The 13280-nt window shown below is 45.2% G+C and overlaps 1 protein-coding gene across 8 annotated transcripts in view; it reads right to left on the bottom strand.

Annotated features, from left to right (window-relative positions):
• Positions 1 to 13280, bottom strand: part of SULF2 (sulfatase 2) — a 124668-nt gene that overhangs the window by 63380 nt on the left and 48008 nt on the right. For 7 of the 8 annotated variants that reach the window (XM_058562527.1, XM_058562529.1, XM_058562533.1 and 4 more), the window contains exon 3: positions 11735 to 11974. The exons of the other annotated variant lie outside the window; for it this stretch is intronic. In XM_058562527.1, coding sequence (XP_058418510.1) covers positions 11735 to 11974 — 240 coding nt within the window. The remainder of the gene's footprint in view (positions 1 to 11734; positions 11975 to 13280) is intronic. 8 annotated transcript variants of the gene reach the window in all.

Below are 13280 nucleotides of genomic sequence, written 5' to 3'. Positions count from 1 at the left end.
TGGCCACATGACCCTCAGGGTGGAGTCACATCAAAGGCATGGGTAACTTACACATATATGTTGCAACTCCACTGCACAGATGGGGAAACTGAGGCCCAGAGGGGTCAGGTCTCAGCTCACGGTCACAAAGGAGTTAGAAGCAGAGTGTAATTCTCTGGACTCCTGCACCAATGTTTTACTTGTTTTGAAACTTAAAGATCTTGGAGAAAGGGAGTGACTACAGTCACGCCCCACATAACGATGTTTCAGTCAACGACAGACCACATATACGATGGTGGTCCTGTAAGATGAGTAGTAGCCTAGGTGTGTAGTGGGGTATAGCATCCACGTTTGTGTAAGCACACTCTATGATGTTTGCCAAGCAGGAAATCGCCTAATGATGCATTTCTCAGAACGTATCCCCATTGTTAAGAGACGCATGACTGTATTAAATTGGAGTTCAGAGAAATTCAGCTGAAGATGTATGTGGAAGTGACAAATGTGTGACTCTTAAGGATGCCCTGGGCCAGCCCGGGCTCAGGGCAGGGCTGCTCAACTCCCTTCGCTGCGCAGACTTTCACGGTGGGGCAGGTGGGGTCCTGGGTGCCAGGAGAGGCGTGGGGGGGGGGCCCTGCCCCTTGAGGTGGTCCCACTGCACGGGGCGAATGAAGAGGCTCTGCTGTCACACCCACAGGCCGGAGAGGGGGCAGGTGGGGGGGCGGAAAGGGGCAGCTGGACGAGGGAAGAAGGGAGCTGTGTGTGCGCGTGTGCGGGCGTGTGCGCTCGAGAGGAGAGGAAGAGAGCAGGAGATAACCAGGAGACGGGCCAAGCCGAGAGAAGGCGGCCATTGTGAAGGCGGGACAGCTGCGCCAGGGCCCAGAGCAGGCGTCCCAGGAAGAACCCAGGGCCTTTCTTCTCTGCGGCAGGAGGGCCAAGGAGAAAGAGGAGGAGAGGCCGAGATGGCGGGAGGGGGTGGGGAGAAGAGAAGGGGAGAGGAGAAAGGAATACAGAAAAGATGCGGGAGGGCAGGGGCTGCTGGCTCTGGACAGAATATGCAGATGCACCCGCTCAGCCTGCAAAGATCAGGAGCACCCACTCTGGCGGGCCCTCTTCCAGGCATGGGGGCCTGGGGAGGACAAAGCAGACAGTCCCTGCTTCCATGGAGCTGCCATTTTAGGAGCAAAACAACCAACAAGATAAATGGCAGAACATGTAGTCAGTGGTGGAAAGAGCCAGGGAGACGGATACAGCAGGAATCAGGGCAGGGAGGACCAGAAGGGAGCATGACGCAACTTAGGAGGGTGGACAACAAATATATGTTAAGTGGTGACAAGGGCTCTGAAGAAAATAAAGCAGGGTGGGGGATAAAGGTATCCTTCTGGATGGGATAGTCAAGGAAGGCTTCTCTGAGGAGGTGACATCTGAACAAAGATCTTAGGGAACTGAGTATTCAGGCCATGCAAACATGCAGGGGAAGAAGTTTCCAGAAAAGGAAAGAGTAAGTACAAAGGCCTATAGGTGGGAATGTGCCGGGGGGTTATTGGATAGTTTGAGAACAGGAAGGAATGGAGTGACTGAGAGGGAGGACAGGAGGCGAGGTGAGCGACAGATCATTAGGACCCTGTGGTGACTCTGGGGGCCTCTACCCCGAGTGAGGGGGGAGCCACGGGAGGGCCGTGAGCAGAGGGGAAACAGGTTCTGCCGTCTCCCTCGGCTGCTGTGGTGAGAACAGACTGTAGGGGGTTGAGGGCGGGAGCAGGGGGTCGGGGAGGGAAACAGCCCAGGCGAAAGATGATGGCGGCTTAGATGAGGGTGGAGGCACCAGAGTGGATTCTGGTGTATTGTGAAGGGAGAGCTAATGGGGTTTGTTGATGGATTGAACGTGGAGTGTGAGAGGAAGAAAAAAAATCACAAATGACATTAGGGTTTTGGCCGGAGCGACTGGAATGCTGGAGCGGCCAGGGGGAGACTGGGGAGGCGCCCGGGGAGGGGGAGACAAGATCAGGAAGGCGTTTTAGGCACGTCAGGTCTGAAATGCTGGGGAGACATCCCAGGAGAGGTGTTAAGTCGGCAGCTGGATGCTGGCGTGGGGTTCAGGGCAAGAGGCTAAAGGCAGACCAAAATGGAGCGGTGGAAAGAGGGAGGCGTGGGGATTATTACACAGGAAAACAGAGGAAGGCAACCTGAGGACCAGCCCTCATGTCTCTGTGGTCCTGAAATCACTTTAGAGAAAAACAAGTCTGACACATACACACGCGCACACACACACACACACACGCACACACTTGCCTCCATATGCCAGCAGCGACTCTTTTGTCAGGGCTGCCCAAATGCCCAGCAGACACCTCTCCACCCTCCTGTGAGGGGCAGCAAGATGCCCCAGCCTCCTCCAACGTCCCACCATCCTGCAGGCATGCTGGCACAGAATCCCCCCCTCCCCCAAGCGAGGGTGGCTGCCCGAGGCTGACAATCCAGCAGTGCAGGTCCTCAGCTGACCTCCCTCCTCAGCTTTGTGCGAGGAGAAGAGTGAAAATAATTGGGGTGCACAGGGCCAAATTTCAAAACAGCTCCAACCGGGAGCCCTGGCACAGCCCGGGCTTGTAACAAGAGGCGTGTTCCCCGGTGCATTCGAGAACACGATGAGGGAGGGACAGAAGGCTCACCACCAGCGCTCGCATCTCTGCAAAAGTCTGTACCAGATGGCAAGAGCTGGGCAGGGAAACCACCTCAGAACTGCCAGAGTCAGATGGCAACGTGGATGAGAAACATTACCTAATGAGAAGAAAACAGGCACTCCTGTCTAATTCACCAGAAAGATCCGGAAAAGGTGTTTTTTGGTTTTTTGCCAAAAACAATGTACTGGAAATTTGTGATCACCACAGCAATGTGTTTTCCTCCTTATCCTTCCTAACACCCCCCAATTTTTATCGGGGATCCAGATGTTGGGGGGACACTGACTCCACCTGCTGCTCCAGGAACAGGTGACGTAGGCTAAGCTAACTGGCACATTCCAACTGCTCTCCATGGTGACTGGTTCAGGGGTGGACATGTGATTCAACCTTGTGCAATCAGAAAGAATCTCACCACTTTGGCATTCTGGGAAAAGATGTTGCTGGATGTAACGAAGAGGCACAGAGGCCCTGGAAGAGCCAGGCATCATCTTGACACCTCAAGCCTTATGAGGAAATTGTCATACTGTTCCTATGTCATACTGTCACAGTGTATCCTAGGTTGTTCAACTTCGGGATCTGTCTCTCCCTAAAGGCTGCCTGTATCTTTCCAGTTCAGGGAGCAAAAAATTCAACATCTTGTCAAAACCACTTGGCGTTGGGGTTTCTGAAGGCCATCTACTGGCCACGAGCATCGCCAGGAAGCACCCTCTCTTGCTCAAGCAGGACTCACATATCACCTCCTCAGAATTTGGGGTACAGAGCCAGAGAAAAATTGCTGAATGGAAGGAGATGCATGATTTCAACTTTGCCAGAAATTGCCAAATGCTCTTTAAGTGGAGGTGCCACTGCTAGTGTATGCAACTTCCTGTTTTCCCACATCCTCACCAACACTGGGTGTGACAGGACTTCTGAATATCTGCTATGGGTGAGATATGATAGTGCATTGTTGGCTTAATCTACGTTTCACTGATTACCAGAGAGGTTGAGCACATGCTGCCTCATTCCGATCCATGTGTACAATTTATTTTCACCATTTGAGGCTACATATTGTGACATTCATCTCAAAACTGGACTGGGCTGGGTTGTGTGATGCTGAGCTCCTTGTGCAAATTATCATCATCATCATGGTGGTTAACGTTTCTTAAATGCTTACTACGTATCACTGTTCTAACATGCTTAACCCTCACAAAACCCTATGAGTTAAGGAACACTGTTATTCTAGGTTGAGGTAACAAGACATAGAAATTAAATAACTTGTCCAAATTAATTCAGCTAGTAAGCAGCGGAGCCTGGATTTGAAGAAAATGGGCACTCCTGTCTAATTCACCAGAATTAGAATCCTGGCTCTCAACGACTTTGCCAAGAGCTGGGAGGCTCATTACAAGAACGCTATATAACTTTGACTCATGGGTATAGTGAGCAGTCAGGGCCGCTGAAGTATGCTAAAAGAAGACAATGTACATTTTGTAAAAACTGAGGATGCAGTTTATATTTGCATCCTCCAATTGGATATTTGAGATCCAAGTCCCTGAAATTAGAGGAAGCCAACACAGAAATATCCATGAACAAATTGGTATTTATCCTGCTTAAACTTAGCATCTCTCTCTTCATCCTTTGTCAATCTCTATTGCAAACGCGGGGGAGCACAAAGCAAGATGACTGCTACATGAAATTGCGAATATTGTAAAAGATGCAAGGTGTTAAAAAGTTAATTAAAGCGATGCTGGGAGACAGCTCAAAGCCCATGCAAATCCACTGACAAACAATAATCTAGTTTACTGAAGAAGAGACCATTGAAAACTGTGATCAAGTAATCAGCACTTCACAGGAGAAGATTTAGGTGTCAAAGGACTAAGAGAAGCCCTTGGGAAAACAGATCAAATCCTCAAATACTTTCGCAAAAATGACCCTTTAGGACTTTTCTGTGAAAACTGAAGGTCAAGTAAAGGATATCATATTGTGCTATCATTTAATTTGTTGGACAAATTATACCCCACCCCGAATTGCCACTTCATCAATTCATTTGCTTAAAGAATCAACCCATCAGTCACAATTATAACCTAATCACAATTATAACCTAACTTCTGTTAAATACTGTTGGATGTAAGAGAAAATAAGGTTATTTTCAAAATTTCCTAGTTTCATTTTTTCAAGATAAAATACCTAACTACATACATTATAAGCACTATATACATGAAATGCTGGTCAATTTAAGGAACATTTTTCCAGTTCCAATCTTCCACACTCAGGCTGACCCCCTGTATTTAAAAGGGTATCACATACACAGATGGTTGAGAATTGGTACTGTGGCTGTGACTTTAATCTTCCCTCAGCATCCATTTTCTTCTTTCCTCATAGTAAAAGAATTTTTAGCTGGGCAAATGGCTACCCAGAATAAAGACTACACTCTCCAGGATCCTTTGTAGTCATGTGTGCTCATGTGTCTTGTTTCTCATTAATGAGAAATAAGGAGAAATAGAAAACAGTTGAGTCTCTGATCAATTAAGGAGCACCTAAATATATAAAGCAAATATTAATAGACCTAAAGTGAGAAACAGACAGCAATACAATAATAGTAGGGGACTTTAATAATGCACTTTCATCAATGGATAGATCATCAAGACAGAAAATCAGTAACAAAACATCAGCCTTAAATGACATGTTAGACCAGATGGACTTAACAAACACATACAGAACATTCCATCCAAAAGCAACAGAATACACATTCTTCTCAAGTGCACATGGAAAATTCTCCAGGATAGATCATATGTTAGGCCACAAAACAAGTTTTAAGAAATTTAAGAAAGCTGAAATCATATCAAGCATCTTTTCTGACCACAATGATATGAAACTAGAAAACAATTACAAGAAGAAAACTGGAAAATTCACAAATATGTAGAGACTAAATAACATGCTACTGAACAACTAATTGGTCAAACAAGATATCAAAAGAGAAATAAAAAAATACATTGATACAAGTGAAAATGGAAATGCAACATATCAAAACTTATGAGATGCAGCAAAAGCAGTTCTAAGAGGGACATTCATAGCGATAAATGCCTACATCAGGAAACAAAAATCTCCAACAAACAACCTAACTTTACACCTCAAAGAACTATAAAAAGAACAAATGAAGCCCAAAGTTAGTAGAAGGAAGGAAATGACAAAGATCAGAGCAGAAATAAATGAAATAGAGACTAAAAAGGCAATAGAAAAGATCAATGAAACTAAGAGCTGGTTCTTTGAAAAGATAAACAAAATTAACAAACCTTTAGCTAGACTCACCAAGAAAAAAAGAAAGAGGACTCAAATAAATAAAATCAGAACAAAAGAGGAGATGTTACAACCGATACCACAGAAATACAAAGGATTATAAGAGACTATTATGAACAACTATATGCCAAAACATTTGACAATCTAGAAGAAATAGATAAATTCCTAGAAACATACAACCTACCAGGACTGAATCATGAAGAAATAGAAAATCTGAATAGACTAATTACTAGCAAGTGGATTGAATCAATAATCAAAAAACCTCCCAACAAATAAAAGCCCAGGACCAGACAGCTTCTCTGGTGAATTTTACCAAACATTTAAGAAAGAATTAATGCCAATCCTTCAAACTATTCCAAAAAACAGAAGAGGAGAGAACACTTCCAAATTCATTTTATGAGGCCAGCATTACTCTGATACCAAAACCAGACAAGGATGCCACAAGAAAAGAAAATTACAGGTCAATATCCCTGATGAACACAGAATGCAATGATCCTCAACAAAATATCAGCAAACCTAACTGAGCAATACATTAAGAGGATCATATGTCATGATCAAGTAGGATTTATTCCAGGAATGCAAGGATGGTTCAATATCTACAAAACAATCAATGTGTTAATCAATCAACATTAACAAAATTATGGCTAAAAACCATATGCTCATCTCAATAGATGCAGAGAAAGCATCTGACAAAATTCAACATCCGTTTATGATAAAAACTCTCAACAAAGTAGGTACAGAGGCAATGTACCTCAACATTATAAAGGCTATATATGATAAGCCAAAAGATAACATCATACCCAATGGTAAAAAGTTGAAAGCTTTTCTTCTAAGATCAGGAACAGGACAAGGATGCCCACTCTCACCACTTTTATTCAACACAGTATTGGAAGTCCTTGCCAGAGCAATTAGGCAAGAAAAAGAAACAAAAGGCATCCAGATCAGAAAGGAAGAAGTAAAACTGTCACTATTTGCAGATGCATGATACTATATATATAGAAACCCTAAAGACTCCACCAAAAAACTCTTAGAACTAATAAATGAATTCAGTAAAGTTGCAGGATACAAAATCAATATACAAAAATCTGTTGGGTTAGTATACACTAATAACGAACTATCAGGAAGAGAAATTAAGAAAACAGTCCCATTTACAATAGCATCAAAAAGAATAAAATACCTAGGAATAAATTTAACCAAGGAGGTGAAACACCTGTACACTGAAAACTATAAGACATCAATGAAAGAAACTGAAGAAGATACAAATAAATGGAAAGATATTCCGTGCTCATGGATTGAAAAAGTTAATATTGCTAAAATGTCCATTCTACTCCAAACAATCTACAGATTCAATGCGAATCCTATCCAAACTCCAATGGCATTTTTCACAGAAGTAGAACAAACAATCCTAAAATTTGTATGGAACCACAAAAGACCTTGAATAGTGAAAGTAATCTGAGGAAGAAGAACAAATCTGGAAGCTTCACGTTCCCTGATTTCAAACTATATTACAAAGCTATAGTAATCAAAACAGTATGTTGGCATAAAAAAAGACACACAGATCGATGGAACAGAACAGACAGCCCAGAAAAAACCGCCCACACATATGGTCAATTAATTTATGACAAAGGAGCCAAGAATATATAATCGGGAAAGGACAGTCTCTTTTTAAGTGGTGCTGGGAAAACTGAACAACCACATGCAAAAGAATGAAATCGGACCACTATCTTACACCATACACAAAAATTAACTCAAAATGGATTACAGACTTGAATATAAGACCTGAAACCATAAACTGACATTGGCCTTGGCTATGATTTTTTGGATTCGACACCAAAAGCAAAGGCAATAAAAGCAAAAATAAACAAGTGGGACTACATCAAACTGAAAACCTTCTGCACAGCAAAGGAAACCATCAACAAAATGAAAGGCAACCTACCAAATAGGAGAAAATATTTGCAAATCATATATCTGAGAAGATATGTTTTAATATCCAAAATATAAAAACAACCCATACAACTCAATAGCAAAAACCCAAATAATCTGATAAAAAAAAAGGCAGAGGATCTGAATAGACATTTTTCCAAAGAAGACATACATATGGCCAATAGGTACATGAAAAGATGCTCAACATCACTAATATCAGGGAAATGCCAATCAAAACTATAATGAGATAGCAGCTCACACCTGGCAGAATGGCTAGCATCAAAAAGACAAGAAATGGCAAATGTTGATGAGAATGTGGAGAAAAGGGAACCCTTGTGCATTGTTGGTGGGAATGTAAACTGGTGCAGCCACTATGGAAAACAGTATGGAGGTTCCTCAAAAATTAAAAATAGAACTACCATATGATCTAGTAATTCTACTTATGAGTACTTATCAGAAGAAAACAAAAACACTAACTCAGAAAGATATATGCACCCCCATGTTCACTGCAGCATTATTTACAATAGCTGAGATATGGAAACAACCTAAATGTCCACCAACAGATGAATGGATAAAGAAATTGTGGTGTATATATACATACACACATATATATATATATGGAATATTATTTAGTCATAAAAAAGAAGGAAATCTTGCCATTTGTGACAACATGCATGGACCCTCAGGGCATTATGCTAAGTGAAATAAGTCAGATAGAGAACGACAAAAAATGTATGATCTCACTTATATGTGGGATCGAAAAAAAAAAAATCCAACTCATAGATACAGAGAACAGAGTGGTGGTTGCCAGAGGCGGGGGTGAGTGAAATGGAGGAAGAGAGTCAAAAGGTACAAATTTCCAGCTATAAAATACATAAGTCATGGGGATGTAATGTACAGCATGGTGACTACAGTTAATCATACTGTATTGCATACTAAGAGAGATCTTATAATTTTATTTATTTATTTTTTTCCCCCAAAGCCCCAGTAGATAGTTGTATGTCATAGCTGCACATCCTTCCAGTCGGTGTACGTGGGACGCGGCCTCAGCATGGCTGGAGAAGCGGTGCGTCAGTGCACGCCCGGGATCCGAACCCGGGCCGCCCGTAGCGGAGCGTGCGCACTTAACTGCTAAGCCATGGGGCTGGCCCAAGAGAGATCTTATAAGTTCTCATCGCAAGGAAAAAAAATTTGTCACTATGTAGGGTGATGGATGTTAACTAGACTTATTGTGGTGATCATTTCGCAATATATACAAATATTAAATCATTACGTCGCACACCTGAAACTAATATAATGTTATATGTCTTCATACCTCAATAAAAAAAAAGAAAGCGGTTGAGTTTCTGATCAATTTATGGGGCAGGCCCACCAAAGTAGCATGGACTTTTCATTGAGAAAGTAATAAACGATAGCTATCTTGGGTCTCTCACACACAGCCAAACTTAAATCCAAGTCAACCCTAGACACCCACGAGAATGCAGGGTTTAATGTGTCTAAAGACCCAGCAAGAACAGTTGACCATTGGTCTTTGGGGGACTAAAAATTTATTATATATTCTAATGTGAGTCACACAAATCAAATTAATCTAAGAGGGATTTTGAATTCATTATCGTTTTTCTGTCATTTTTCTCAATCAACCGACAATGACCAGCATAACTAATATTATGTAGTGGTATCTTTAAAATGTTTTCACTTTAAACAGCAACTTAATGTAAAACTCAAATCTGAGTTTCCTAGTTGCCAGAGCAAAGAGAGAAAGTATACAGGGTACATAGCTTTTGTTGTTTAATGACCACAAGCACACCAGTTCATCAGAGCAAACAGACGTTTTCAGGGTCCTGAGTTCTGCAAGTCAGGTTGGAATGGGGTCCTTGTATAGAGGGGCATTCTAAATATAATGAATAAAATTCTCAGCGACACTTTCACAAAAAATGTAAATGTTCTGTGTATGGCAATTCACATTTGACATTATGCTCCCAGTCTTCACTGAGGGTATAATAATTAAGCATAGTTGGATGAAAGCAGTTCTTCGGGGAGACAGCTTTTTGGTGATTTGTGTATATCCAAGGATGTAGTTTGGGAAATCAATTTTGAAGAATAAACATTCTTCCTGGGAGATGGTTTATTTTCTTGCCCCAGCTGTACGACTCGGAAACACCAGGCTTTGGCTCCCACCATGAGCCCCCAGGATATCCCAGGATATGTGTTTCCTTTCAATTCAATGGATGCAATTTCCATACTCCCTTTGAATTCCCATGGTATTGGTTTCCATTTTGATTACGCCACAAGCAACTGGTTTTATGGCTCTGGGCAAATCTCTTTTCTGGGTTGCAGTTGCCCTGGCTGTCAAAAGAGGGGGGCTGATGAGAACACTTTCAGGGGTCTTCCTGTTGCTTTAGCATCCAAAGCTAACGGTTTCTACACAGCCCTTTCAGCCAGGGGTCCTAAAAGGGGGTCCGTGAGCCACACTCAGCCCCCAGACATGTTTTGTTTGGCCCACAGTGTACATACAAAAAAAAAGACTTTTGCCAACATTTTTTTAAATCAGCAGATTTCATATAAAAACTCAGATTAGAAATATTTGAAGGTGGGCAACCCTGAGCACAAATGGCTAAAATTACCTAGGCCTGAGTGGCAGATGCCCCTTTCAGTAGGTGCCCTGTGGTCTGCTGTAGGCTCCCTGTCCTCCCTCCTCCATCTACACCCAGGTCTCCACGAAGACCTGGGTGGTGGCCCCTGGTAAACTCTGCCACGTGCGCCTTTCTGCAGAGACCCAGGAACCAACAGGGTTATGTGTACAGGATGGAGGCCTTCCTGGTCCTCTCAGCAGGCCCCACTTTCTGGGTGATTCTGGCAGCTTCTGAATGAGTACAAGAAGACACCTCACCAGCTTGCTCCTCCCCCACCGGGCCCTTGCCAGCCACGCCATGGATCTGAGGGGAGCTGCCTGTCCCCCGGAATGGCTTCAACGCCACCAACCGAGCTCACGGAGACATCCGGCCTCCCCTCATGCCTCTCTCCCCCAAACAAGCCCCCTCTCACTTGGATGCAACTTCCTGGGGTGGCAACATCCAGGCCGCAGTATCTGATTTTATGACTGCCTTGGCTCCTTATCCACGGTGGGAAGTACTTATGTATTTTTTTTAACTAAAGCAAATTAAATTGAGTTTGGAGGATTTTGCAATGGTGCTGGAGATACGTGACTGTGATCGTGCCTTTGCCTCAGGCAACCTGGCAGGTGAGCTTTCGGAACCCACAGAAGCACCTGCTACAAGATAAACAGACAGGAAGCCCCGCCTGCCCTCCACCCAGGATGAAGCACCACCGGCACCAACCGCGGGAGAGATGGAGCACACCACCGGGCAGTGTAGACAGTCAAGTGTAGACAAACAGCCCACAGCCACGTCAACTTCTGGACCATTCTGTAGAGCAGCCACACAGTCCCCACATGCGCTCCTCGCCAATTTTAATCCCCATCTCTCACCCCAATGTTCTAGAACCTTCTTCTTGCTGACGGTCTCAAGTCAATAAAGCAGTCCTCAACAGCTTCAATAACATAATTAATAGAGAATGCAAACTCATGCATGGGTACTTCCCGGCCTCTCTGTACTATATTTCATATTTTAAATAGACTCAGTGTTCTTCCAAGTCAAACTCGCCTGAAAAGGTCACTTTCTATCACCACTACAAATAATTCTGTATTTTTCTAATGTATATAGAAATACACGCACAAGTTTGAAATGGAAATAAAGGTGTCCGTGTACAACCTAAAACCATCGCGGGTGCCCCGGCAGCCCAGGGACCACAGCGGCAGAGACACCGCGGGCGGCGAGGACGCCCCCCTTCTGGAAGCCCCCCGCCCGGCCCCGCGGCACGCCCCTCACCTGTCCGGTAGCCCGTGCTGTTGAGGTACACGGCGAAGGTGCGGCGCTCGTGCTGCGCCTGCCAGGAGGGCGAGGAGCAGTTCTCGTTGTTGGTGTAGGTGTTGTGGTTGTGCACGTACTTGCCGGTGAGGAGGGAGGAGCGCGAGGGGCAGCACATGGGCGTGGTCACGAAGGCGTTGACGAAGTGCGCGCCGCCCTGCTCCATGATGCGCCGCGTCTTGTTCATCGCCTGCATGGAACCTGCGAGCAGAGCGGGCGAGAGGCGAGGCAGGCTGCCGCCGGGCGCGCGCGGGCGCCGGGGGGCTCTCGCCGGCGCGCCACCCCCAGCCCCGGCGCGGGGGCGCCTTCTGCAAATCTCGGGGGACAGACGGGGGGCACCACTGGCCTCTGCGGGCAGTGGACAGCAATGCACCCTGACGTGGTCCTGCACCACGAGCAAGTACCCTGGGTCCGCTGTCCCGCTGGGCGTGGCGGGGGCGCGTGGGGAAGCAGGTAAGGGCCTGTTCATAAGTTCTCTGAGCCTGGAATGGAACTCTGCTTACATATAAATAGAACACCTTTCTTGCAGGGTATTAACATACACCGATGTTTTTCTTTGGAGAGCAACCACTATGTAAACTGAGGGAAAATTATACTCTGTTTTGTTTGGAACCTTCCCAAGAACTGTTTGCCCTTATTGAAATCTGGTCACGCCAACCCCCTGGCCCACCTTCTCCCTGAATACTTCTCAGCCGAAGTGCTCGGCATCAGCCACGAACCACGCCGCCTCCTTTGTTCACAGGCTCTTTCTAGCTTGGAACCCACTCCCACCTCCCCCCAGATCTAACCCATCAGCCGCCGCTCCTCTTCCAGGAAGCCCTCTGGGGTCACTCTGACATCTGATCCTCTCAGCTCTTACAATGCCTGCGGATGTTAGTAGGACTTAATTATATACCACGAGGATTTGTGGTTTCGTTCATGCCTATTCTTGTTTCTCAGTGAAGCTGTAAGAGTAAGGCACTTGGGAAGCAAAGGAAACTAATGTGTGGAAACCCTACTGTGCGCAGGCGCTTTCCTGGCCACTGCTCCACCGAGGCCCCCCGGGGCAGAGACTGTGGGCCTTGCCAGTGCTGAATCCTCAGCGCCCCCACGGTGTGTGACACACAGTAGGTACTCAATAGATGGGTGAAGAGTGGATGTGTAATCACACACTAGGACTGGAATCCAAGCGCTTAGTAGGTTTAGTGGAAATAGTGGAAATCCTTTCCCTCTTCCTTCTGTGGCCATCCTCAGTCCCTTCCTTTTCCTTGCAGTTCTTAGGGTCTGCGGTGAGGTGAAGGATCGCCCACCCCCGCCTCATCTGCAAAGAGATATGTCATGTCCTAACCCCCAGAACCTGTGAATGGGACCTTATTTGGAAAAAGGGTCTTTGCAGATGTAGTCGTTAAGGATCCTGAGGAGAGACTGTTCTGGATTACCTGGGTGGGCCCTAAATCCGACGACAAGTGTCTTATAAGAGGCAGAAGGGAGGAGAGACAGACACCGAGGGGAAAGCCATGTGAGGATG

The sequence above is a fragment of the Diceros bicornis genome, chromosome 19 (genome assembly GCF_020826845.1).
Source record: "Diceros bicornis minor isolate mBicDic1 chromosome 19, mDicBic1.mat.cur, whole genome shotgun sequence".
NCBI classification, from domain to species: Eukaryota; Metazoa; Chordata; class Mammalia; order Perissodactyla; family Rhinocerotidae; genus Diceros; species Diceros bicornis.
Note: the sequence above shows the minus strand (reverse complement) of the source record. Positions and strands in the feature narration are given on the sequence as shown.